Source organism: Alosa pseudoharengus, unplaced genomic scaffold (assembly GCF_046254945.1).
Source record: "Alosa pseudoharengus isolate Yale_2024_CS ecotype anadromous, Long Island Sound unplaced genomic scaffold, YU_APseudo_1.1 YU_APseudo_1.1_scf_26, whole genome shotgun sequence".
Classification (NCBI taxonomy): Eukaryota; Metazoa; Chordata; class Actinopteri; order Clupeiformes; family Clupeidae; genus Alosa; species Alosa pseudoharengus.
In genome coordinates, this window is record NW_027468701.1 from 1,083,991 (window position 1) to 1,108,123 (window position 24,133).

At 38.7% G+C, this 24,133-nt stretch overlaps 1 protein-coding gene across 6 annotated transcripts in view; it reads left to right on the plus strand.

Moving 5' to 3' along the window:
* The window catches only part of LOC143099259 (inactive carboxypeptidase-like protein X2), a 386,609-nt gene that overhangs the window by 67,425 nt on the left and 295,051 nt on the right, over nucleotides 1–24,133 (plus strand). For 5 of the 6 annotated variants that reach the window (XM_076262344.1, XM_076262343.1, XM_076262345.1 and 2 more), the window contains exon 4: nucleotides 7,513–7,597. The exons of the other annotated variant lie outside the window; for it this stretch is intronic. In XM_076262344.1, the coding sequence (XP_076118459.1) occupies nucleotides 7,513–7,597 (85 nt within the window). The remainder of the gene's footprint in view (nucleotides 1–7,512; nucleotides 7,598–24,133) is intronic. 6 annotated transcript variants of the gene reach the window in all.

Sequence of the window (24,133 nt, forward strand, 5' to 3'; positions counted from 1 at the left end):
ATAGCGTTAGGTAAAAAGTTGCAGAGTTGAACAGCTGGTTAACGTTACAATGGCGCAATCAAAAAGTTCAAAGGCGAGTTTTTTTGTATGGACCGACAAGGAGGTGGAGTTGCTATTGAGGATTACAAGACAAAGAAAGCCGTGGAAAATGTAGATTGGGAGTCGTGTGTCACAAAATATGGAGATATTCTCCAGCGATTTGTGACGGAATATGCAGCTGATGCCAGCGGTAGTAGCCCTGATGAAAAGGACTTTCCTCACAAGGTAGAGGAGATTACGAAAACAGCCGTAACTACCAAACTGAAGGCAGTTAGAGGTAAATATAGGCAGGCGGTGGATTCCGGGAGGAAAAGTGGCCATGGACGAGTTGTCCTGCTATATTTTGATCTCTGCCAGAACATATAGGGCGGATCTCCAGCAACAACCACACTAAGCTCTGGCCTGGAAACAAGCGACCTGGTAGATCCCGACGATACCATGGTAAGTTAAAACTCTGACTATTGTAGTGCTTATGTCTCAAGTTGATGTTTTGCACAGTTGACACTCAAAATATTGTGCCTTAATTTCGGCGAAAAACAAGAGAAAAAACAGATGTCATTACCAAGACAATAACTTAGCAGCTTGTAGCCTAGGCTACTGGTGCTAACTGTAGTCTAGGCTACAAGCATTTAGCGATCTGTGTGACAGCTACATAGTGCTAGGACTACAGTGGCTAACCGATTGATGTTTTGTAGGTAAACAGTTCTTCACCTGCTGAGAGCCGAGATGATCCTCAGGAGGATGGGTATACTGGTCGTCGAGACAGGCTTGCAGCTTATCTATCGACCCACCGTTCCGAGAAGCTAAAGCGAAAACTTCCCTCTGAAGAGCAAGCCAACGCAATTGCAAAGGAGGAATTGCAGCTCAAACGACAGGTGCTTCAGCGAATGGAGGAAACCGAGAAGGAGTTTTCTGACAACATGTCAAGATTAACTGGAAGTGTGGAGAGGCTCACCAATTCTATTGCAGAGGGCTTTGCCATGATGTGCCAGTCGATGTTCCAGCAGCCTCCATCTCAATATCCTCTCTACCACCAGCTGAACAGCCAGCGATATGGACACCCCCCCACACACACACACACCAAACCCAACTCCCAGCCCTTCCACATCAACACAACAGAACTCTTTCTCTTACTCCCAGTACTTTGAAGAGTGACGCATGTGCGTGTATGGTAGCGGAATTAATCAGTTCCTGTGATGTGTTCGGAATGTAGGCATATATGTTAGCAGTTTTTTAATATTGTTGAATATTTTGAGATCTTTTTTGCTGTTGAATACATTTGATCAAATTACATTGCCTGTCTTTCTGATTTCTTACTTCTAGGATAGGCTACTTAGGTTGATAATGTGATATCAGGGTTTCACACATCTATTAATGCCAGCATCACCGGGATTAAATAGCCGGGACAAAATAGCCTAACACCTACATAACTCAGTGGCAGCATGAGGCAAACATTAAAATTAAACATCCTTTGTGAAAGGCTAAATGATTTAGATTTTAAAGTTTCTAATGTTGCCATAGAATCATTAGGCCTTGCTAGGTCTCACTGTTGCTTCCAACTGCACAGGCCTATCTCAAACTTCTCCATTTAATTCTAGCTATATGAAGGCAACAGTATTAACATCAATTAATTTTAAGTCATTATGCTATAGCCTAGTAATTTATTATTAATAGACATTCAATCATGAGTATTCATCAAGAAATGTTAACAAAGGCTTTTATTAAGATAACAATTAGGCCTTAGCCTCAACAACCTGTCAGCTGGCCTGGCTAAACGAACAAGGCTCACATAACGTCAAGGATCCAGATATCTGGTCAGTACATGTCTGATGCGTCTTCCCTCTGACTCGTTGCACTCTGTGCGGAAGTTGTTGTGCTGAGTTGAAGGCTGAAAGTCTCGCTCGTAACGAATAGTCGCATCAACAGTTGATTGCGCGAGTGCTTCATTGTTGGCTTCGCAGAAATTGTGGAGAACAAAACATGCAATGATAACCAGTGGCAAATCATTAAGGTTCAAGTCCATTGCTCTCCGGAGTGCACCGAAGCGGGCCTTCAAACGCCCGAAGGCGCATTCAATGACCATCCGTGCTTTGCAAAGGGACACTCCAAAATACTGCTCCTGGGGTGTCAGTCCGCCGCTTGTGTATTCCTTCATAAGGTAGGGCATTAAGGGATATGCTGGATCCCCTAACATAAACACGGGCACTGGGCTTTCTCCCTCCACGATTACTTTGGGACATGGAGGAATCGTGCCATCTCGCAGGTGCTTGTTAATTTTGGAGTTTGCAAATACACGGGCATCGTGAACGCTGCCGGGCCATTTTACAACTACATCTATGAAGCTGTATTTGTAATCGCACACAGCTTGGACGTTTAGGGAGTACCTGTTCTTTCTGTTCAGGAAGTCCATTGAATTTGACGAAGGCTGTTTAATTTCTATGTGTGTGCCATCGATAGCTCCTATACATTGATGTATACCATGGGCTTGAAAGAAATGGCAGGTAAGGTCCGCTACGGCAGGCTCAGTCAGTGGCAGGGTGATGTATTCGGAACCCAGGTGATTGGCAATAGCTTTACATACATCTCTGATTATTTTGGAGACAGTTTGACGGGCCAAGCCGAAAGAGTTAGCTGTTTTCCGTAGCCTACCTTCATCACTCAGGTAATACAGAGTACAGGCAACCTTTTTGACCACACTACTGGATCTCTCATGCGAGTCGTCTGGCCTTCTATGTGCGGGCGCAAAATGTCACTTAACTTGTATAGGCTGCCTCTCGACATCCTGAAGTTTTCTTTCCACTCCTCTGGCAGCACTGTCTGGCTAACAAAATTGTCCCACCAGCTAGTTGTTCGGCCGGGTCTTATCCAGAAACGCCGCTCCATGTAAGGTTTGCAGCGTCTTTGCGTTTTTCTCCCATCGCTTAAGCACAACAAGTACAGCGCTCGCCTTCTGCATTGGAGTAACGAATATGTATTAAACAGTATGACGAGTTGTAACTGAAGATACATCAGTAAATTGTACAGAGAGATCATCATTTCCATTTCACCTGCCATATTTAATTAAGAGCGTCTTGTCTCGGGCACAGGCTTGCGGCAGTGTCATGGCAACCGAACGTCATCTTCTCTGAAAACCTTCGTTTACCCTGTACACACTACAGTGCGAACCTGGCACATAGGCATATTATTTAGGAGGATTACCCAGGCTGCAAAAAAGGGTCTGTTTGTTTCAAATCAGTAGCCCTCCGTATAATTTCGGGTCCTTCAGGTAGCCCTCATTCACAAAAAGGTTGGAGACACCTGGACTAGTATTCCTCTGTTCAATTAGCCATAATACATAACCAAAGTAATCCTGTTGTGAAATTGCAGCAAATTTCCACATTGTTTCCAAAATAATGAATTTGCTTTCCATATCAAAGAATCAAAAGGTAGTCACAACATGCACATATCAACTGTGTCTTGGGCTGCAAGTTACAAATGCAGAGGAGTATTCTTCATCCAGTTGTTCAGTGGCAAGACTTAATAAAACAATTCATAATACTGTAAATAACATATTGTAGCGTCGGTGATGTTCATGTCTAACGTTAAATGAGTGTCTCCCAGAATGCAGTGCGAGTGAATGCTAGAATGTGTAATGTCGGTTATAATAGTTGTAGTTACGTTTACCATGTTGTGTATTTGTTAGCGTGTTAGTCTCTTTAGTTGTACCTCATGTGCTTATCCTCGTGTTGATGTGTGTGGTAAACCCTTATTGTGTGTTGCATGTGCGGCTGAGACTACCCCTGTGTTGCCCTATGTAGTTGTCTGATTGTGTCTGAGTCTTCCTGTTCCAATAAATGGCTGTCCTGGCCAGAGGTGAATCTTGTCTGAGGGTGAGATCGCTACAATATGTATGTCAGTGAATATATTTTTGTAAATTGCTAAGCCATAAAATATCCCACCATTATGATCCTTATATTACCAGCTTCCAGACAATCTCACCTACACAAATTATATTTACATTTATTCATTTGGCAGACGTGTTTATCCAAAATGACTTACAACAATTAATACAATTTAATCTACAGAGCTACAGCTACTACCCTGGAAATCCAGAGTTCTCACGAAAACACAATTTGAATTGTCTCTGCGAGACACTCTGGCAATGAATAGTGATACATGTTACTTTTACCCCTTGCATCGCGAGGAACCAATCACATCTGATGAATCTGAGGCGGGCCAGAGGCGAGCTAAACAGATGACGACAGCGCTGCAACAAATCAGTCATTAAACATTGGTAGTAGTGTTATCCAATTGCATCGGAGTCCAGAATCAGTCAGTAAACATTGGTCTTAGTGTTATCCAATTGCGTGCAGTGAGATTTTCAAATGCATGCTTTGTGCCGCCCCTCGTGTTGGGCCATTTTCATTATTCGTGGCCAGACCCTTAATCTTAATCTTGATTACCAGGGTCTGGATTTTCCAGGCTATACAGCTACAGCAATAGAATAACATTTAAGCTACAGTGCAGAGTACGGCTGGTTTTGGCGAACAGTGCCCTGTATCGCCTACGGGGGGAAGGAGGTAGAACAGTTTGTGACCAGGATATGAGGGAGATTTTTGCTGCCCTTTTCCTGACCCTGGACTGGTACAGGTCCTGGATGAAGGGAAGGTCAGCTCCAATGATCGATCCTCTCTGCAGCCCTAATTGTCCATTGCAGTCTTCTCCTAAAGTCCGCTGTCATCTCCACTTAGTTTCCAATGCAACCTAGACGCAAATGAAAATCTGTAAACAAACAAATCTAATGGGCGGCAAGTTCTGCTTGAAAACGAGAGAGCAAACCAGTTGCTGCGAGCAAAGTTAAGCCAATGCTTTTACTTCGGCAGGTAGACTGTGAAATAACCTGGAAGATGAAGAAGGAGGCATGGCAAATTCCGTCATGCTCCTCCTGAACGTCCTTTTGTAAATACCATTATGTGGGCAAAACCAAACGTGAACTGAAAACCAGAATATGTGAGCACACATGTTTCATATACAATCAGGATGAACAATCATTAGTAGCCAGACATTTCATATAGTATAATTTGTATATTAGTATATTTAGTATATTATTTATCTTCTACTGTCCTTATTGCTTAGTTGTGTATTTTATATTATATACTTTTAATTACTTTTTTCTGCTGTTAGTGAATGTGTGTGTGATGTCTGTATGCTACTGAGACCTTGAATTTCCCCTGGGGATCAATAAAGTATCTATCTATCTATCTATTTATTTATCTATTTATCTATCTATTTCAACAGCTTTACTGATAACATTAGGGAATGGCAGTATGTGAGGATTGACATGGTGCAAATACCACGCTGAGGTGGTGACAAAATGTTACTACAGAGGGATTAATTTTTTTGGGCACTCATTCCCAAATGATATGAATGAAGAAATTGTTCTGAATTGTTCTGAATCTGTAATTGTGCCATGGTTGTGGTTATGGGACTTTGCAGACGCCTTTGTCCAAAGTGACACACACATACAAAAAACAACATAATATCTAAAATATAACAGGGAGCAGATTAGAATGTTGGTCAAACTATAATAAGGAGAATAGCAATAATAAACAACAATGTCAATTCAATAAATAGCCTAATAAAATAAGCAATGAAAATGAGGGGAAAAAGCAATAATAAACAATAGTGTCCATTCAATCAATAATATTAAAAAAGCAATGACATGGTAAGACTATATTAAGGAGAATATCAATAATAAACAATAATGTCAAATTAATCAACAGCCTAATGGAAATAAAACAATATTATACAAACCATAATGCATAATAGTGGGGGGGCTTAAGCACATTTTCGTGCAAATTCTTCTAAAAGCGCCTAATTTGGCACAAATGTAGCTTAGGTCATACTGAAATGATTTAGCTAGGGCGCTGGAGTCAACGACCCTTGGGGCCAAGATGGCGGCCAAATCCAATATGGCCGCTGCCCGAAAAGGGTTCCGGCTATAACTTTTGAACAACATGAGTTACAAATGCAAACTTGATATCTTTTTTAGCTTAATTTATAATGGGAAACACATAGGAATGTTAATATTTATGACCCAGTACATCTGGACCCCTTATTCCTTTAATTCCAATATGGCCGCTGTCCAAAAAAGCAGTTTTGGCTGTAGTTTGGGGCCTCACATCCCATTGTTCGTGCAAATTCATCTACAAACACGAAATTGACACAGATGTAGCTGAGGGCATACTGAAATGCCAGGGCATCCAAGGGACCTAGATGGCAGCCAAATCTAATATGGCCGCTGCCTGAAAGGGATTCAGCTATATATAGCTTTTAAAGCAACACCAAAGAACTTTTCCTCTGTCGCACGCACTATTTGTTTATCCAGCACCAGCTTTGCAAATAACAATGTCCACAGACAATGTAGAATATGTTGCTTGATTTTATGAAAGTAGGATGTATTGCGACATCAGATGCAAGTCAAATTTGTAGTTTCTCATGTCTCATTCCATCGAACTACAGATCCGCTACCCGATCCGGCAAACTTACATAGTGCGGTTAGCCGATAGGGGCCGCAAAGCGAATGCAGAAAGTGCTGTTCACTCAATTACGAGTTGATGAACCACTGAAACGATTTTGGAAACATTATTTTAAGATACAAAAAAACTCTTTGGTGTTGCTTTAAGCCAGATGAGATACAAATACAAACTTGATGTCTATTTTACCTTTTTTGACCATGAGGAACCCATAGGAATACTTACATTTATGATTGAGTATATCAGGACCCCCCAAATTCCCTAAATTCAATATGGCCTCTGTCCAAAAAAGTGTTTTGGCTACAGATTTTGAACCAAATGCGCTACAAATGAGGATGTGGTGTCTATTTTATGTTTATTGACCACAAGAAGTCCATTGGCATATTTATATTTATGCTTGTCATATTTATATGCTTAAGTCTGGAATCTGTATTCTTTTCAAATATCCGTGGAGCGATTGAACGTTTTTTAAGGAACTGTAGTGCTGTCCTTTTTTCTATACATTTATTACACTACAGAAAGGATCTAGAACCCAGTCGACTTTTTTCAGAGGGGGTTAAGCGAGTTTTTCCATTGATCTACGTCACCATGTGGTTGTCATATTGGCTTTCATATCAGTTTCCTGTCCTGATTTTAGAGATTTTTTTAAAAAGAAAATCAAAGCAGTCTACCCTTTTCTATTATGGTTCTGATTTTAGATACAAAGGGCAACTCCAGAAGATGAGTTTAGCTGTTGCCAATAGTTTTAGTTGAATATTTTATGACCCCCGTATTGGAGCTGGGTAGTAAATCCAGTATCCTCTGGTTCTAATTAATAAAACTACGCTTGACAAGTGGAACATGTTCATAAGATCATCAGTGGCATGTTCATATTTTTACCATATACTCTCTCATGTGTTGCCTTATTTCATTATTGTTTCTTTGCCTTATTGTTACTTACTCATTTGTTTGCTTTCAGGAGTGACTGGGTGACATCTTACAAAGTGCTGGTTAGCAATGACAGCCATACGTGGGTCACCCTAAATAATGGGTCTGAGGACTTGGTGAGTGGCTAAAGGGATAAATTATTTCATTTTATAATGCATCCTTAAAAAGACACAGTGCAAAAACATTTCATTCAGGTTTCAGATTTCATTTATTGGTTTGACATGGCAGAAACATTAGAAAAACGTAGTGTTTTTACAGTCCTGAATTTAGTCAAACAACAAAGTAAAACTCACAATTAAGGGCATATATAAAACAAGCTAAAATTATCAAGAGGACAAGTGCAGTAAGTATACAATTACTTATAGTACAGTTTAAGAGCATGTGGGATAAAAGGGAGTTCATGTTTTTTGGTTTTGCTCCTGGACGTAACCAGCAGGGTTGGGTAGTAACGGATTACATGTAATCTGGATTACGTAATCAGATTACAAAAATTAAGTAACTATAATCAGCCCAGATTACAATAAAAAAATTGTGTAATCAGATTACAGTTACATTGTTGGGGATTACCTGATTACATTTTATCATGCAAACAATACAACTTTTTTATGATAGCCTAGCTATCTTTTAATTTGACAAGCGGTTCATTCGGATGTTCACTGTTTAGACTTTTTAAAGATATAGTTAAGAACAAAATTATTCATACCCCTGGCAAATATTGATTTTTCTCTTGACCAATATGTTTGTTCTTAAAATGACACTTGCACATGCCAAAAGGTTGCAAAACAATGTGGTAAAAACATGGAATCAAAAAAAGTGTTTTTATCTTTTTTAACATTTTTATGAAAAATTGCGTATTCAAAAGTTATTCATACCCTTTTTAAACAATCACTGGAAACATCTTTATTTACCACCACAGCTCTCAAAATGATTCATATAATACCCACCAAGCCTCTTCATGTCTCCACAATGATTGTACACTGCACCTTTTTAGCAGCAATCTGGGTTTTGAGGCAGGAACAATTATTTGCCATCACTATGGCCTTGTGCTAACTTTTTTAACGGATTGAGGTCTGCTCTAAAATGTTGATATTGTTCTCTGTTAACTATTTATTGCCTTGTTTGGCTACAGTATGTTTTGGACCATAATGTTCAAATGCTGCCTTTTGGGGCAGCCATGGCCAACTGGTTAGGGCTTCGGCCTTTGGGCTTGCCGGTTCGACTTCACTAGTTCACTGACTGGGATAAATGCAGAGACCAAATGTCCCTCATGGGATAACAAGATATACTTACTTACTAACTGACATAGGCTACTATTGGGGCAGGTCTCTCGGCACACTGCCTGATCTTTTCCCCCTCATCTTAATGTAGCCTCTTGTTTAAGTGTTACCGTTTACTTTGAGAAAGTCACTAGGTCCCCCTGGTTGAAAAACATCCCAAAATAATAATTCTCACCCCCACAATTGAAACGGACATGGTGTCATTTGGGTTTAATGCTTCCCTTTTTTATGCCAATCTCAGGCCATGTCCCTGGGTCAAAAAAATCCAGAGAAAGCTAAATTATTTGTCCAGGTGTGCCCTTATAAAGGTTAAGCCGAGTTGTGCATGTTTGGAGAAGAGTGGAGAAGAAAAATAGAATGAGAATTCTTTCACCAATTCTGTGATGGTGTCTTTTACTTAATGGGCATATTTATTGAAGTAATCTAAAAGTAATCCTAAAGTAATCAGATTGCGTTACATGTTTTTGGTAATCCAACTGATTACGTTACTGATTACAAAAATTGCCATGTAATTTGTAGTCAGTAATGGATTACATTTCAAAGTAATCTGACCCAACCCTGGTAACCAGTTCCCTACAGTATGTCTTCTCAATGAGTAGGCAGTTGTAGAAGTTCTAGTGAGAAACATGCAGGGGGGAAGAACTGTCCTTAAGTGAGTTGGTAATTGGTATTTAACTCATAATTGCTTTTCAAAGATATCATTGGTTGAAGCATACTTGCCACATAGGTAGGTGGAGACTGTAGAGATGGAGGTAAAGAAGCTGAAGACGTAAGAAGTTAAAATAATAAAGGCACCCCTCCAGGAAAAGCGATATGGGAAATATTTGGAAAGGTTCTTAAAGAAGATGACAGTGGTGCAAGTTATGTTCTATGTACTTCTTGCGAAGCCATTTAAATTTATGACAGCCACAAAACAGGTACGACCAACGTAACTCGTCACAAACGCGGCACTGGTAGACTAAGCCCTCCCAGCGAAACCGAGTAGCCTAAGTGCAATTTCCAGACTTCAAGCAAGCAATAGATAGCTTTATATACTGACCTGGAACAGCTTTTTTAGACTAGGTACAAGACCTAATGACAAATGTCGCTCAGTAAAAAAATGCTGATACTTTGTCACCTGCCCACGTTAAACTTTTAGCCTACAGCCGTGAGCAGGCGCCTGCAGGAATAAATGTTATGGTAAACAGACTACACAGCCATATCTACCGGTATTTATAGGCCATATAAAAGTTACCTTATTATACGGCTCTTCACAATGCTAGTAGAACGTTCCATTGACTTGAATGGGATTTCCCAAAGTTCTAGCGGTAAATAAATTCATGTAATTACCGCTGCAAACATATAATTACCGCTGTCAATGGCAACGGGTTTTGTGCTTCTGATACGTCTTTCATATCACTACGCAAGGACTGGAACTTCATTCAAAAGTGAAAGCAGACGGTTGATCAGTTGTGTTCTTCAGGCCGGTTCGCCCTGTCAGGACTTATTTTCCCAGTATTGACCGGCGTTCTATACATTATTCCTTACTTAGTTCGTTGTGTCTGTGACTTTAAACAGTGTATGTATGTGCTTCAGTAAAGCTTTGTGCTTCATTCAGCATTATAAACCAGTTCTTATGCAAACGTTTTGACCAGCAATGTAACTCTCTTGCCTACCTTGCTGCCTTCACCATTTCTGTTTTTGAAAGAAAAATGTATGTCCATGGCCTTGAAATCTCGTGTTTAGCTAATCCTTAGCTGGTTGCAGGCGTGCTTCTACTCTTATTCTCATTCTCTCTCCTGTGCAAACATTATGTCCTGCATGCCTAGCTGTGTGAAGTTCTACTGCATGAAGTTTCGCGAATAAATTAATTTGTTTTACACTAATGGCCTACTGTCACACTGCATGGTAGGGTATGACCAAAAGCACACATTTTGTAAATACCGTAAATCCTGAAATTATGGCCGGGATTCTATTTATAGCGGGGCCTCGGATAATAGCTGGGGTCGTGGTCGATTCGGACAAATAAAGGCCGGCCCCAAAATACAAGCCAAGATAATAATTGCCAGTAGGGCTATCAGTCCATTAGTACTAGAAGACATTGTTTCAATTTAACTCAATTAAATAAAAGAGCTTTTATATTGTTGGTTGGTTTAATAGTTGCCAATGAAAAGTCATTGTACATGTACACCATGGGTCTCCCAACACGTTGCTCTCAAGATACCAGTCGTTTGCCATCCCTTCTGAGCTTACCAGAGGCTGAAGCAGTTATTAGGCTACATTATTGGGCTTTTTAAACACAATTGTTGCCACGAGGCATTCCCGCCTACAAATTTAATAAAAAAGTATCATATCATACATCATTATCATATCATATCATACATCATTAAAAAATAACTCGAGTTAGGCTTGGCTATGCAGTACGATTTCCATTAAACATAGCGCATGTTCACAGCTCAATAAGCGGGTGGAAATCCCAACACACTTTCAACTACATGAAACTTAATAGTGAACAATCAAATACCCCCAGATTTCAGTGTCCATCAGTCCCAACATTAAACAATATAATCAAACAGTCCAAAAGTAAATTAAATCCCAAATCACACCGAAAACCTGCCCCCAAAAAATAAAAGATACTACACTCGATCTTAGCTACATTACTACTTAGCTAATTGTTCCACTGTAATAACTATTATATACTGTATATAGCCTAAGGTTTAACCCTATGAGGCCGATGGATGCAATGTGCATCCAAATTCACTCCCATTCTTCTCTGTTGAATTGCTTACAGAATACTTGCCACACAGATATCACATACATATCATGTGAAAGCAACCCTAAGCTAGTGGCTAGTTCCTGTGATAAATGGTGCACAAAAAATGTAAGGCTGAATTTACATGAAATGTTATCATGCTTACATTATCACCACACCCCTTGCCCTCGGTGGAATACATGACAAACTCTTCACTCACACATAGCAAACAATCAAAATGCAGCAAACAAAGATAGCATTCCTCTGTAGAATTAGCCATTCCAGAGTAACCTGGTTTTGAAATTGTAGCAAATTTCTAGATGAAATTCTTATGTTATAATGCCCCAAAATAATGTATTTCCTTTCTATATCAAAGAATCTAAAGTTGGTCAATGCCAGATCAACTGTGCATTGGGCTAAATGGCATGCACATATGCAAGCACAGGTCACAAATGCACATGTATAAGGGTCATTCCACGTCAATTCAACCAGGGCCCACGCACTTAGGTCTCAAAAAATTCTGAAAAAATTACCAGGTGTACCTACTGTATGTTACCCAGGAGACATACTGTAAAATTACTTTTATGTAAGATCAATACTTTCCAAGATACAGCCAGTTTTACAGGGGGAGGGGATGTCGATTTTGTCCGGCCTCTTTTTTTTGTCAAAGTTCACAAGCCCAAAGCACAAGAACTAAACCATGTAGGAGGCTCAAATTTTGCATGCTGGTACATCAATAGGAATACCATGTAGCAAAATTGTCACATTTGGTCTGGATGATCCTGCATGGTCATAGCTGTCCCTCAAAGTTGATCATGTTATGATCAACTTTGTTATAAATGTTATTGGAGTTTTTGGCTGGGCTCTGTTTAGGCCTTCAGAAGACATATTTGTACTCAACATAGGCTCTTGATTTATTTCCCTTACTGAGATAAGTAGAAACACTCTCACAAAAAGCAAAGCAAAAGCAAAGGTGTACTGTGGAGTGGGTAAGACTGTTTTTAGTGGCAGGCTAACACATACTGATGACTTGCGCTAGCCTAGCACCTGCGAACTAAATATCACACTTGCTAACTTGAAAATGAGGTTCTATGTCCAAAATCCTGAACCACCCCTTTAATGAGAAAAAGAAGGCTTTCCTAGAGGGTGACACTGAGAAAGTCAGAGACATAAGGAATGAGCTTAGGGTGAAGATGCAGAAGGCTAAAATTGATTTTAAAAATAAAGTGGAAGAACAATTCTGCACAAGCAACAAGCTTGGGAAGGGCTTAATAAAATGATGGGCAGAGCCCCCAAAAAACAAATGGATACAACCATGGACCTCCCCTTCTTAAACAAACTTAATAATTTCTATAGAAGGTTTGACTCTTCTGATAGTAAAGACAAATGCAATACTGTCTGCATCAACATACCCCAAACCACCACAATCCAGCTGTCAGGGGAGGCAGTTAAACAATGCCTTTCAAAAATCAACCCACATAAAGCGCCTGGACCTGATGACCTCCATGGAAGGGCACTGAAGGCATGCGCCACTGAACTAGCAACAGTTTTTACTCAATTATTTCAACTACTACTGAACACCTGTACTGTGCCGGATATGTGGAAATGATCAATTATCAAGCCACTCCCAAAGAAACCTGGATCCAAAGAATTGAATGACTTCAGCCCGGTTGCCTTGAACCCTATTTTAGCCAAATGTATGGAGAGGGTTGTAACCAAACACCTTACCACATCCCTGAACTCACATCTTGATCCTCTACAGTTTGCCTATAAGCCTCATAGAGGGACTGAGGATGCCACTCTCACCATGGTTAACATGGTCTCCAAACATTTGCAAAACACCAATACTTATGTATGGATTTTATTTGTTGATTTTACTGCTGCCTTCAACACAATGCAAATTCACATAATGTGTGCCAGGGACATGACCTCTAATGAAATAGTACTTAATACAGGGGCCCCTCAAGGATGTGTTCTTTCTCCTGCCCTGTTTTCTATACAAATGAAATGACACTACATCATAGTACTTTTAAATTATTCAAATATGCAGATGATATGGCACTAGTGGGACTGTTTCACAAGGACGACAGTATATCTGATTATGTTGAACATGTTTTTAAGCTAGAACAGTGGTGTAAGACCAGCTCACTTCTACTCAATGCAGGTAAAACAAAGGAGCTAATTCTTAATCAAACAGGTGCTCCAACACCATTGACAAGGGAGGTGTAGCCAAGCGCACTACAAATGGGCTGGAACTGGTGCTTTTTGCCTTGTATCTGATGTGTATGCATGTGTGTGTGGGCTAGAGGGAGGGGATACATGTGATGTGCTGTGTTAATCCTGTGGATATATGTCTGTGTGTAATGGAATGAATATGTCTACTCTATGTTTCCTATGTGTTTTATACTATTCCTATCAGTGAGACCAAAGATAATTTTCATGCAGGGCATAAAAAAAAAGGTTTGGTTCCTGTTGGTTGTTAGTTGAGGCCATGGGTCGGTAGGGATTTTTTTTTTTTCCCCAGTGGCAGTAAGGGATAGGTAGAAAATCAGTCCCTCCAGGATTTCGCGAGGTTTTTTGAGACTGTTGCGACCTAAAATGCCTGGATGGAAGTTGGGTGTTTTTAGCTGTTTCTCGTGGAGAGATTGCAGGAGGAAATGAAAATTGCAAAAATAGATTTTTTTTTTTTTTTTAAATGTAGGACAATTAAGGTTAGTAAGACCAAAATCACACTGATCATCTTTATGCTTATTAAAAAAGGATAATCAAAGGTAAACAGTAAGGATTACAGAAAATCAAAGTAGGCCTACTTTATTTGTGAAAATGCTTTGACTGAGGTAATTCACAAAGCAGTATAACCTTTCGTAGAACTGTCCAAAAAAAACAGTCACCTTAAGAGATGGCATCATTTCATATGTTTCAATACATTCATATATTTTGTAATTCATATTAAGTTCATATCTTTTTAATAATTCATAGTCTGTGGCCTGCATAATTACTAATAGCAAGTACAGTAAGTATCTAGTAATTTCATATTGATTTAAACTATTTGACTACACTTCTGTTTAATGTCATTACATTGGTGGTGTACGTCTAATTGACTGCCTGCCCCTTTAAGGACGTGAGAGTAGCCTATTTACATTCCTGAGTGGATTGGAAGGCTTGCATCTCACTGTGTTCGGCTACGAGTGTAAATCACTTTTTGCATAATGCATTACGATATGTGGATGCAATTGGGAATGTATTCTATGTCATTGGTTAAAATAAATGTTAAAAAAACAACTCGAATGAAATCATTCTTGGATCATAGAAGAGGTAAATGTCTTGCAATTTTATTAATTTCTATGATTTTGGTAGCACTACTCAAACTAAGCCCACAAGCTAGCAAACATGACGCTAAAAGGACATATCCAGGTAAACGTTTGCCAATGGGTTGCATAGCCTACTCAAATGTCAGTAAACCAAGTAGGCTTACTTACTTTCATAGCCTAGGTAGGTTAGTTAGCAACACCAGGTTGAGAGATGCAAGTAAGCAGATTATTAACGTTAGCCTTCTATTTACTGTCATCAAAACTGCAGAGGAACGAACACGTTAGGGCAGTCTTTGGTGTCATATGCATAAGTGTGCCATCTGGCTCAATATTCTGCGCGAGGGACTGTTGTGGTAGGTGAAATTTCACGGTGAAACTACGATGATTGGTCAAATTTGCGAAAAAGTTGCGGTGTTTGGACAAAATTGCGAGTGCCTTGGTGACGAAAACAATCGTCTTCGTGAACAGCTGTGCATAGGCTACTTTGTAAAAGAGAGAATATGCTCATCCCTATACATAACGCAAGGGGTAATTAATGTAATTATAGTTTGCCTTTTATTTGTGGATTTATTGGTAACACTCCATAATAAGGTGCCATAATAAATAGCAAACTAGTAATTACCTAACCCTTTGTTAATTGTTACTAAAATATCTATTTGGCACAAGTTAATAGTTTTTTCATCATTAATTAAATATTAGTTGTTTGCATAAAATCTGTATGTTAATGTTTTAACAAATCTATTAACTAATATTGTATTAATATATGTTAATAGTTAACTAAATATATTTTGGCACTAATTAACAGTTATTTCTTACATCATTTAAATGTTAAATGTTTATTTATTATTATTTACAAACTATATGCTAATATAAAAGTTAATGACATATCATTATTTATCTAGCTTTTATGATTAGCTTTGTTGAGAATTTATGGAATTTATGGTTTATGGCTTTATGGTCTTGTGGGGTGCATACGGCACCCTACTGCCAGTGGTTGCTGTCCTGTAATTGGTGACTCTCTGTCTAGTCTTTGAAAGTAGTGTACTCTTTGCCTTTGGAAGTACTATTTGGTTGCTGCTTGGATTTGGTGAAATTCAGGGGAGGGGTGTAACAGAGTTAGAAATGTAGTTTATTGTTTGTATGTGATTTTCGCCGTAATTAAGCAGCTTTATTGATATTGGTGTTTTGGAGCCCCCTTTAGAGAAACGCTATACTGCAGTTGTAGTGCGTTTTGTCCTTGTATTGTTGCCATAGCCGATCAGAAGCGGTATGCTTTGCATTGGGTAGGTTGACTGTATAAAGCACTCCCCACTTTTGTAACTGTGAAATGTTGTTTAAGTTGAAAACTTTGATATACCACCTGTATTATGTTACTTTACATGTATTTTTAAGATTTGGGTGCAATTCTAGCGACTTAGAGAACGTTTATTAATGTTTTTATTATGACCACGAGTTCATACACACTGAGTCTAACGTGACTAGCTGTAAACTCCGCTAGCAACTTTCCATGCATTCAGTGTAGTTCAGTGCAGTGTGCATGGAAAGTGCAATTCAGTCTAGCAGGAAATGAATGTACATTTAGTTTAGCATTATGTTTATGCATTACCTCCGTATGGTCTACGTCTGTGAGTGTAGTGAGTCTCAGAATATTAATAAACTGTCGTTCTGTGCACCTGAACATTCCATGTCTCCCTTGCTAGTATGGCTGACAGTGATGGTATAGGAATGATGCATGTAATATAGCCCATTCAACTACTTGTTGTTTTGTTTTAACTTTTCCTAAAAGAATAAATGTGATAAGCCAGTTTTGGTCTCAGTCCCTTCACCGTCTGACTATAGTTATATATTACTAATATATTAATAAAGCTTAACCAACTTTATTATAAGGGTCCCCCATACTGATAGTTATATATTACTAATATATTAATTAAGCTTAACCAACTTTATTATAAAGGGCTCCACACTGATAGCTATATACTACTAATATATTAATTAAGCTTAACCAACTTTATTATAAGGGTCCCCCATACTGATAGTAATATATTACTAATAAATTAATTAAGCTTAACCAACTTTATTATAAGGGACCCCACGCTTATAGCTATATACCACTAATATATTAATTAAGCTTAGCCAACTTTATTGCAAGCGGTTCCGGCGCTGACAACAGTGGCAACATGTCAAGGTAGCTCCATGTTTTTTTCTTGAATTTCCCCTTGGGGATCAATAAAGTATCTATCTATCTATTGTAAGGGTCTTATGGAGAGTGGTTCATATTGGGATAGGCAGACGCACAGTTTAATAACAATTAGTTAAATAATAATATGTCATTAACTTTTCTATTAACATATACAGTAGTTTGCAAATAAACATTAAACATTTAAATGATGTAAGATATAACTGTTAATTAGTAATCACATATCAATGCAATATTAGTTAATAGATTTGCTAAAGCATTAACATACAGTTTTTATGCAAACAACTAATATTTAATTAATGATGAAAAAACTATTAACTTGCACCAAATAGATAGTTTAAATACTAGTTTGCTATTTATTATGGCACCTTATTATGGAGTGTTACAGATTTATTTAATGTAGCCTAGACTATTTAGTGTTATTTCTTCCAAGCTCATAAAATAAATTTGGGTCGCACATAAATTGACAGGGTCGGTCGGAAACCGGAACCCAAGAATTTTTTTTATGCCCAGGCATGACAATAAAGTACATTTTATTCTAAAGAATAAAGTTAAAAAAAAAAATACAACCCCAAATCAATTCAAGTCAAGTTTATTTATATAGTGCATTTCATACACAGAGGTCATTCAATGTAGCCTGGAAACCAGACTCTCTGACTTCGCAGAGAGTCTGGCCTAGATCCATAGGCGTTCGTTTATTTCCGGGTGGGAGGGCACAGTTTTGAGGTTTAAAATCATTGGAGTTCCTTTGAACCGCTTTGAACCAATCACTAACAACCGGCGTTTCGTCATACACAGAAGTTTCTCTGCAGCACGCCCATAACAAGCACGGGTGCATCTTATCAGCAAACAATCACACGTTTCATCTGCGCAACTCTCGCCAAAATGCATCATATAGTGTTTTGTGAATGTACCCAAGTCAAACTTTCATATAAATGCATAAGTACGTCCAAAGCGCCACTTTTAAGCTTGTATGCGTTGTCGTTTTCGGGTGAAATGACCTTTTGAATGGGATTCCTATAGGGCTACTACTTTTTTGATACAATCGCGTCAAAATCGCTATTAAGCTCCTAATTACCCCTTATTCATAGTTATTGGGGGCCTAGCAGCGAAGCTGCGAAGGCACCCATTGAGTTAGTAGTTTTTCCTATTATTATTGGGGGCCTAGCAGCGAAGCTGCGAAGGCACCCATTGTTTTAGTAGTTTTTCCTATTATTATTATTATTATTATTAGGGGTCCGAGCAGCGTAGCTGCAGGAACCCTATTGTTTCTGTACCGTTCATTTTTTGACCAAAATTCTGTAAAAGTCATACTGCAGCCTAAACCGTAACTCCAAAACTCTTGAAATTATCAGGTATGGTTACCAGTACCCCCCTCTACCCATAACCCAAAATTTGGGGTACTGCACCCAAAGGTGGCGCTATTGAAAAAAAAAATTAATTATGCTTATTTCTCCTTACCAGATTCACCTAGACTCAAAATTCTTTCAGAATATTAATCTCTAAACTCAGATGCATCTTTTTGGCCCTGGTCTTATGGTCTACAAATGTTTACTTTTTCCACAATTTCATGGAAAAGCCAAACATTATAAAAAGTTTCACACTCTTCAAAAATAATCGAATCTTCACCAAAATTCTCACAGACAATGTTTAGACCAAGCCTCACAAAAGTTATCACTCAGAATTTTGATATTTTGTTCCATTTCAGAGATATAGGCCAATAAAGTTAGACCACTTAGGCCTTTTTTCCTAGATCACCTATATTCCTATAAACCGTAAGTCCTAGAAACTTGACATTTTCAAGTATTGTTACCAGTACCCCCCACTACCCATAACCCAAATTTGGTGTACTGCACCCAAAGGTGGCGCTCTTGTCAAAAACGCTTATTTCTCCTTACCAGATTCACCTAGACTCAAAATTCTTTCATCATATTAATCTCTACATTCAGATGCACCTTTTTCACCCTGGTCTTATGCTCTAAAAATGTTTACTTTTGCCACAATTTCAGAGAAAAGCCAAACATCATAAAAAGTTTCACAGGCTTCAAAAATGATCAAATCTTCACCAAAATTCTCACAGACAATGTTTAGACAAAGCCTCACAAAAGTTATCAAAAGAATTTGGATACGTTGTTCCATTTCAGAGATATAGGCCAATAAAGTTCGACCACTCAGCCCATTTCTCCTATATCACCTATATTCCTATATGAGTAATTTTTTTTTCTTGGATAACAACCATACAACCATCATTAGGTGGATACCATTAACAGTGCACATTTTCAGATATGTACTCTTTTTTATAAAGCCCTTAATTCTATTGTCAAATGTATGCTAGGAATTTTCTTGATGTTGTGTGTTTGCCAACACACATTTTCACCATTTGAATGTGACTGCTCAATGTGTATGATTGTCAGTGGCTGAGTGGGATAATGCCTAGTGCTGGTGTTTGTTAGGTTGAGAGTTCGAATCCTGCTAGAGCTTTAGGCTCAAGATGCACATGCTATTGGTTATTGAAGATTCACACTATTGAACAGCACCTGAATGACATCAGACAATTAACATTCACACTCATTAGTTGCCAAGAATCAGAATGCCGACACACTCTATGACATATAGGGGAACTTCTTTGTTTACTATTTTTCCTTCATCATTAAGTCTATCATATTTATATTTCATCCATTACTGTTCTTCTCTATAAATGTCTAATTGCCCCAGAATATCCAAAAGTTTTCAGGTATACTCTTTCAGGAAAGCCCTTCATTTTATTGTCAAATGTATACTTGGAGTTTTTCTTGTGTGTTTACCAACACACATTTTCACCATTTGAATGTGACTGCTGAATGTGTATGATTGTCAGTGGCAGAGTGGGATAATGCCTAGTGCTGGTGTTTGTTAGGTTGAGAGTTCGAATCCTGCTAGAGCTTTAGGCTCAAGATGCACATGCTATTGGTTATTGAAGATTCCCACTATTGAACAGCACCTGAATGACATCAGACTATTAACATTCACACTCATTAGTTGCCAAGAATCAGAATGCCGACACACTCTATGACATATAGGGGAACTTCTTTGTTTACTATTTTTCCTTCATCATTAAGTCTATCATATTTATATTTCATCCATTACTGTTCTTCTCTATAAATGTCTAATTGCCCCAGAATATCCAAAAGTTTTCAGGTGTACTTTTTCAGGAAAGCCCTTCATTTTATTGTCAAATATATACTTGGAGTTTTTCTTGTGTGTTTACCAACACACATTTTCACCATGTGAATGTGACTACCCAATATGTAGGATTGTCAGTGGCTCAGTGGGATAATGCCTAGTGCTGGTGTTTGTTAGGTTGAGGGTTCGAATCCCCGGTAGTGCTTTAGGCTCTAGCTCGAATACTATTGGTTATTGAAGATTCACACCATTGAACAGCACCTGAATGACATCAGGCAATCAACCTTCACACTCATCAGTTGCCAAGAATCAGAATGCCGAGACACTCTATGACATTCAGGGGAACTTCTTTGTTTACTATTTTTCCTTCATCATTAAGTCTATCATATTTATATTTAATCTATTAGCGTTCATCTCTACAAATGTCTTATCGCCCCTCCATGCTTGGAGTTTTTCTTGTTTGTTTACCAATACACATTTTCACCATGTGAAAATCCAGAAACATGTAGGATTGACAGTGGCTCAGTGGGATAATGCCTTGTACTGGTGATCCTTAGGTTGAGAGTTCAAATCCCACTTGAAGCATTAGTGAGTTGTGGATGTTAGCATACTACAATAGAATGCTGTTGGGTTGTGGAGGATAACACACTATAACATTACAGCTACTTGTCAATATGGACTTGTAGTGCAGGGCAAGTATTACTGTATAATTATAAGCTGTAGCCTATAATTATTTGTTATTCTTATAATATTTGTCATTTCTTATACATATTTAGTCGGCTCTTCCACTTGACAGAACAACTCAATATCGGTTAAGGATGTCACGCATGAAACAATGCTGCAGAAACATGAAAATACGACTGAGTTTAGTAGGCTATAATTTTCAGTTCCTGTTTATCTATTGCACAATGGGTAATAATTTAAAGGAATCATGTTGCAATCTTGTAAATAGTGACCCTGCAAGATCCCTAGTCATTGCAAAATCATAGTCTGTGACTTAAAACTCTACTACTTGTCTTTAGATGTGAGAGGGTCTGAGACTGTAGTCTTTCAAAAATCTTTCCCAAATCTTTGCAAATCTTTCCAAAGTTTACCCGCTGGGAAACCCTGTAGCTCCGGAGCAGGGGCTCAGACCAGGATAAATTGTTTGCTCGCCCTCAGTTCGCTCTTTTGTTCATCTCAACCCAGCACTCCAGTGTGTCCTGCTCTGTGTGCGTCTTTGAGTTAACGTAAGTCATCACTTTAATCACCCTCACTATGACTTTTGTGATGTTTATCAGTTTGTAGAGTAGCTCTGCCATCATGTGTAAAGTTAAGGTCTTTGTTTGTTGGTTTGGTGTGTTGGAGTCCCATGTGAGAGATGATTAGGTGATGTTGGTTGACTTGGGATGTCAAGTATTGTTTAGTTGTACCTTATATAGCCATATGATTTCAGTTTATTGTTCAAATGTCAATTGGTTTGTTTGTGAGTTGGGATCTGTACTGATTTACCCCATTTCACTGATTACTCCATTTTCTGTTTGTTTCCTCTTTGATGCAGCACACATACAAGTAAAGAACAAAAGAACAGATGAATTGAAACTCAAATAAAGTTAACTTGTGTTGCACCGAAACCTGCCATCTCCGTGTCATCACTCCATACCATTGAGCCTTCTGAGTCACACCATTGAACAGCACCTGAATGACATCAGGCAATTAACATTCACACTCATTACACACTGCTGGTGTTTGTTAGGTTGAGAGTTCGAATCCTGCTAGAGCTTGAAGCTCAAGATGCACATGCTATTGGTTATTGAAGATTGACACCATTGAACAGCACCTGAATGACATCAGGCAATTAACATTCACACTCATTAGTTGCCAAGAATCAGAATGCCGACACACTCTATGACATATAGGGGAACTTCTTTGTTTACTATTTTTCCTTCATCATTAAGTCTATCATATTTATATTTCATCCATTACTGTTCTTCTCTATAAATGTCTAATTGCCCCAGAATATCCAAAAGTTTTCAGGTGTACTCTTTCAGGAAAGCCCTTCATTGTATTGTCAAATGTATACTTGGAGTTTTTCTTGTGTGTTTACCAACACACATTTTCACCATGTGAATGTGACTGCCTATTATGTCGGATTGTTAGTGGCTCAGAGGGATAATGCCTAGTGCTGGTGTTTGTTAGGTTGAGAGTTCGAATCCTGCTAGAGCTTTAGGCTCAAGATGCACATGCTATTGGTTATTGAAGAGTCACACCATTGAACAGCACCTGAATGACATCAGGCAATCAACATTCACACTCATTAGTTGCCAAGAATCAGAATGCCGACACACTCGAAGACATATAGGGGAACTTCTTTTTTACTATTTTTCCTTCATCATTAAGTCTATCATATTTATATTTCATCCATTACTGTTCTTCTCTACAAATGTCTAATTGTCCCAGAATTTCCAAACGTTTTCAGGTGTACTCTTTCAGGAAAGCCCTTCATTTTATTGTCAAATGTATACTTGGAGTTTTTCTTGTGTGTTTACCAATACACATTTTCACCATGTGAATGTGACTGGCAAAGATGTAGGATTGACAGTGGCTTAGTGGGATAATGCCTTGTACTGGTCATCCTTATGTTGAGAGTTCAAATCCCACCTGAAGCATTAGTGTTAAAATACTGTTGGGTTGTGGAGGTTAGCACACTATAACATTACAGCATTACAGCTACTTGTCAATATGGACTTGTAGTGCAAGGCAAGTATAACTGTATAATTATACGCTGTTTATCTTATTGACTCCGACACAGAACCCACCACCACAAATACAATTCAATTCTGTGGGAAACACTGCCTTCCATTATCAAACCCTTCATCTTATCCACAACAAATAAATAGTCCTGTAGAATCAAGTATTGTTAGAATACTGTTGGGTTGTGGAGGTTAGCACACTATAATGTTACAGCACAGGGTAATCCTAATTTTATGCATCAAATTTATTCCAATCCAACTCAAAAGTTTTGAACGACACAAAGTGAAGGTTTTATCCAGATCAAAACCAAGAATAGATTATGTAATCTAATCCAATTTCAGGATCCTTGTTTCCCTTTGAACAACCCATTTTGAAGATTTGATCCAATCCGATAGCTGAAATCCGGTAACTGAAATCCGATCACGTTTCTTTTGAACAATTGTGCCCAAACAATCAAAGCATATGTAAAACTAAAAAGCTATGCTATCATGTTCGTTTTGCTCGGACCCCGTAAATCACCGCTTGCGGTTATATTTGGGGGCCAAGCAGCGAAGCTGCGAAGGCACCCATTGTGTTTCTATTTGTTCTTATTATTATTATTATTATTATTATTATTATTATTCCGCCATTAAAGTCAATGGCAGCCCATAGAACCGTCTGGTGAAAAGTTGTGAAATTTGGCACACTGATTAGGGACAGTCCCATGATTAATGTCACCAAGTTTCATGATGGCACCTCAAGCACTCTAGCGCCACCAACAGGCCAAAGTTGGACTTGCGTTCACGCACGTAACTTTTGACCCGTATGGCCGATTGTCAAAAATGAGGTATCGTTGGAATCCTTGGACCAAGCCGAGTTCAACGCACCCTATGACGTCATTTTCCGCCATGATGGATTTTCCGCCATTTTGGATTTCATCAAAAACACTTAAAAGTCTTCACAGGTCACAAATTTTGTCTGATCGACACCAAACCTGACACACTTGATCTTCCGATGAAGCCGCACAAAAGTTATTCCTTTTCGTCTTCGGAACTCAAACCGTTTGCCCGTAACAGCCAATCGAAATATGCGGCGAAGCCGCCAAACAGGAAGTGAGCTCATATCTCAGCAACCCATTCACCTATCATAACCAAACTTAGTACATGGACTCAGGACCCACTCAGGGAGACGCTCAAGAAATCTGGTGACCTTTGACCTGTAGGGGGCGCTGTAATTAAGAAACATGCCTTTTGGCCTGTAGC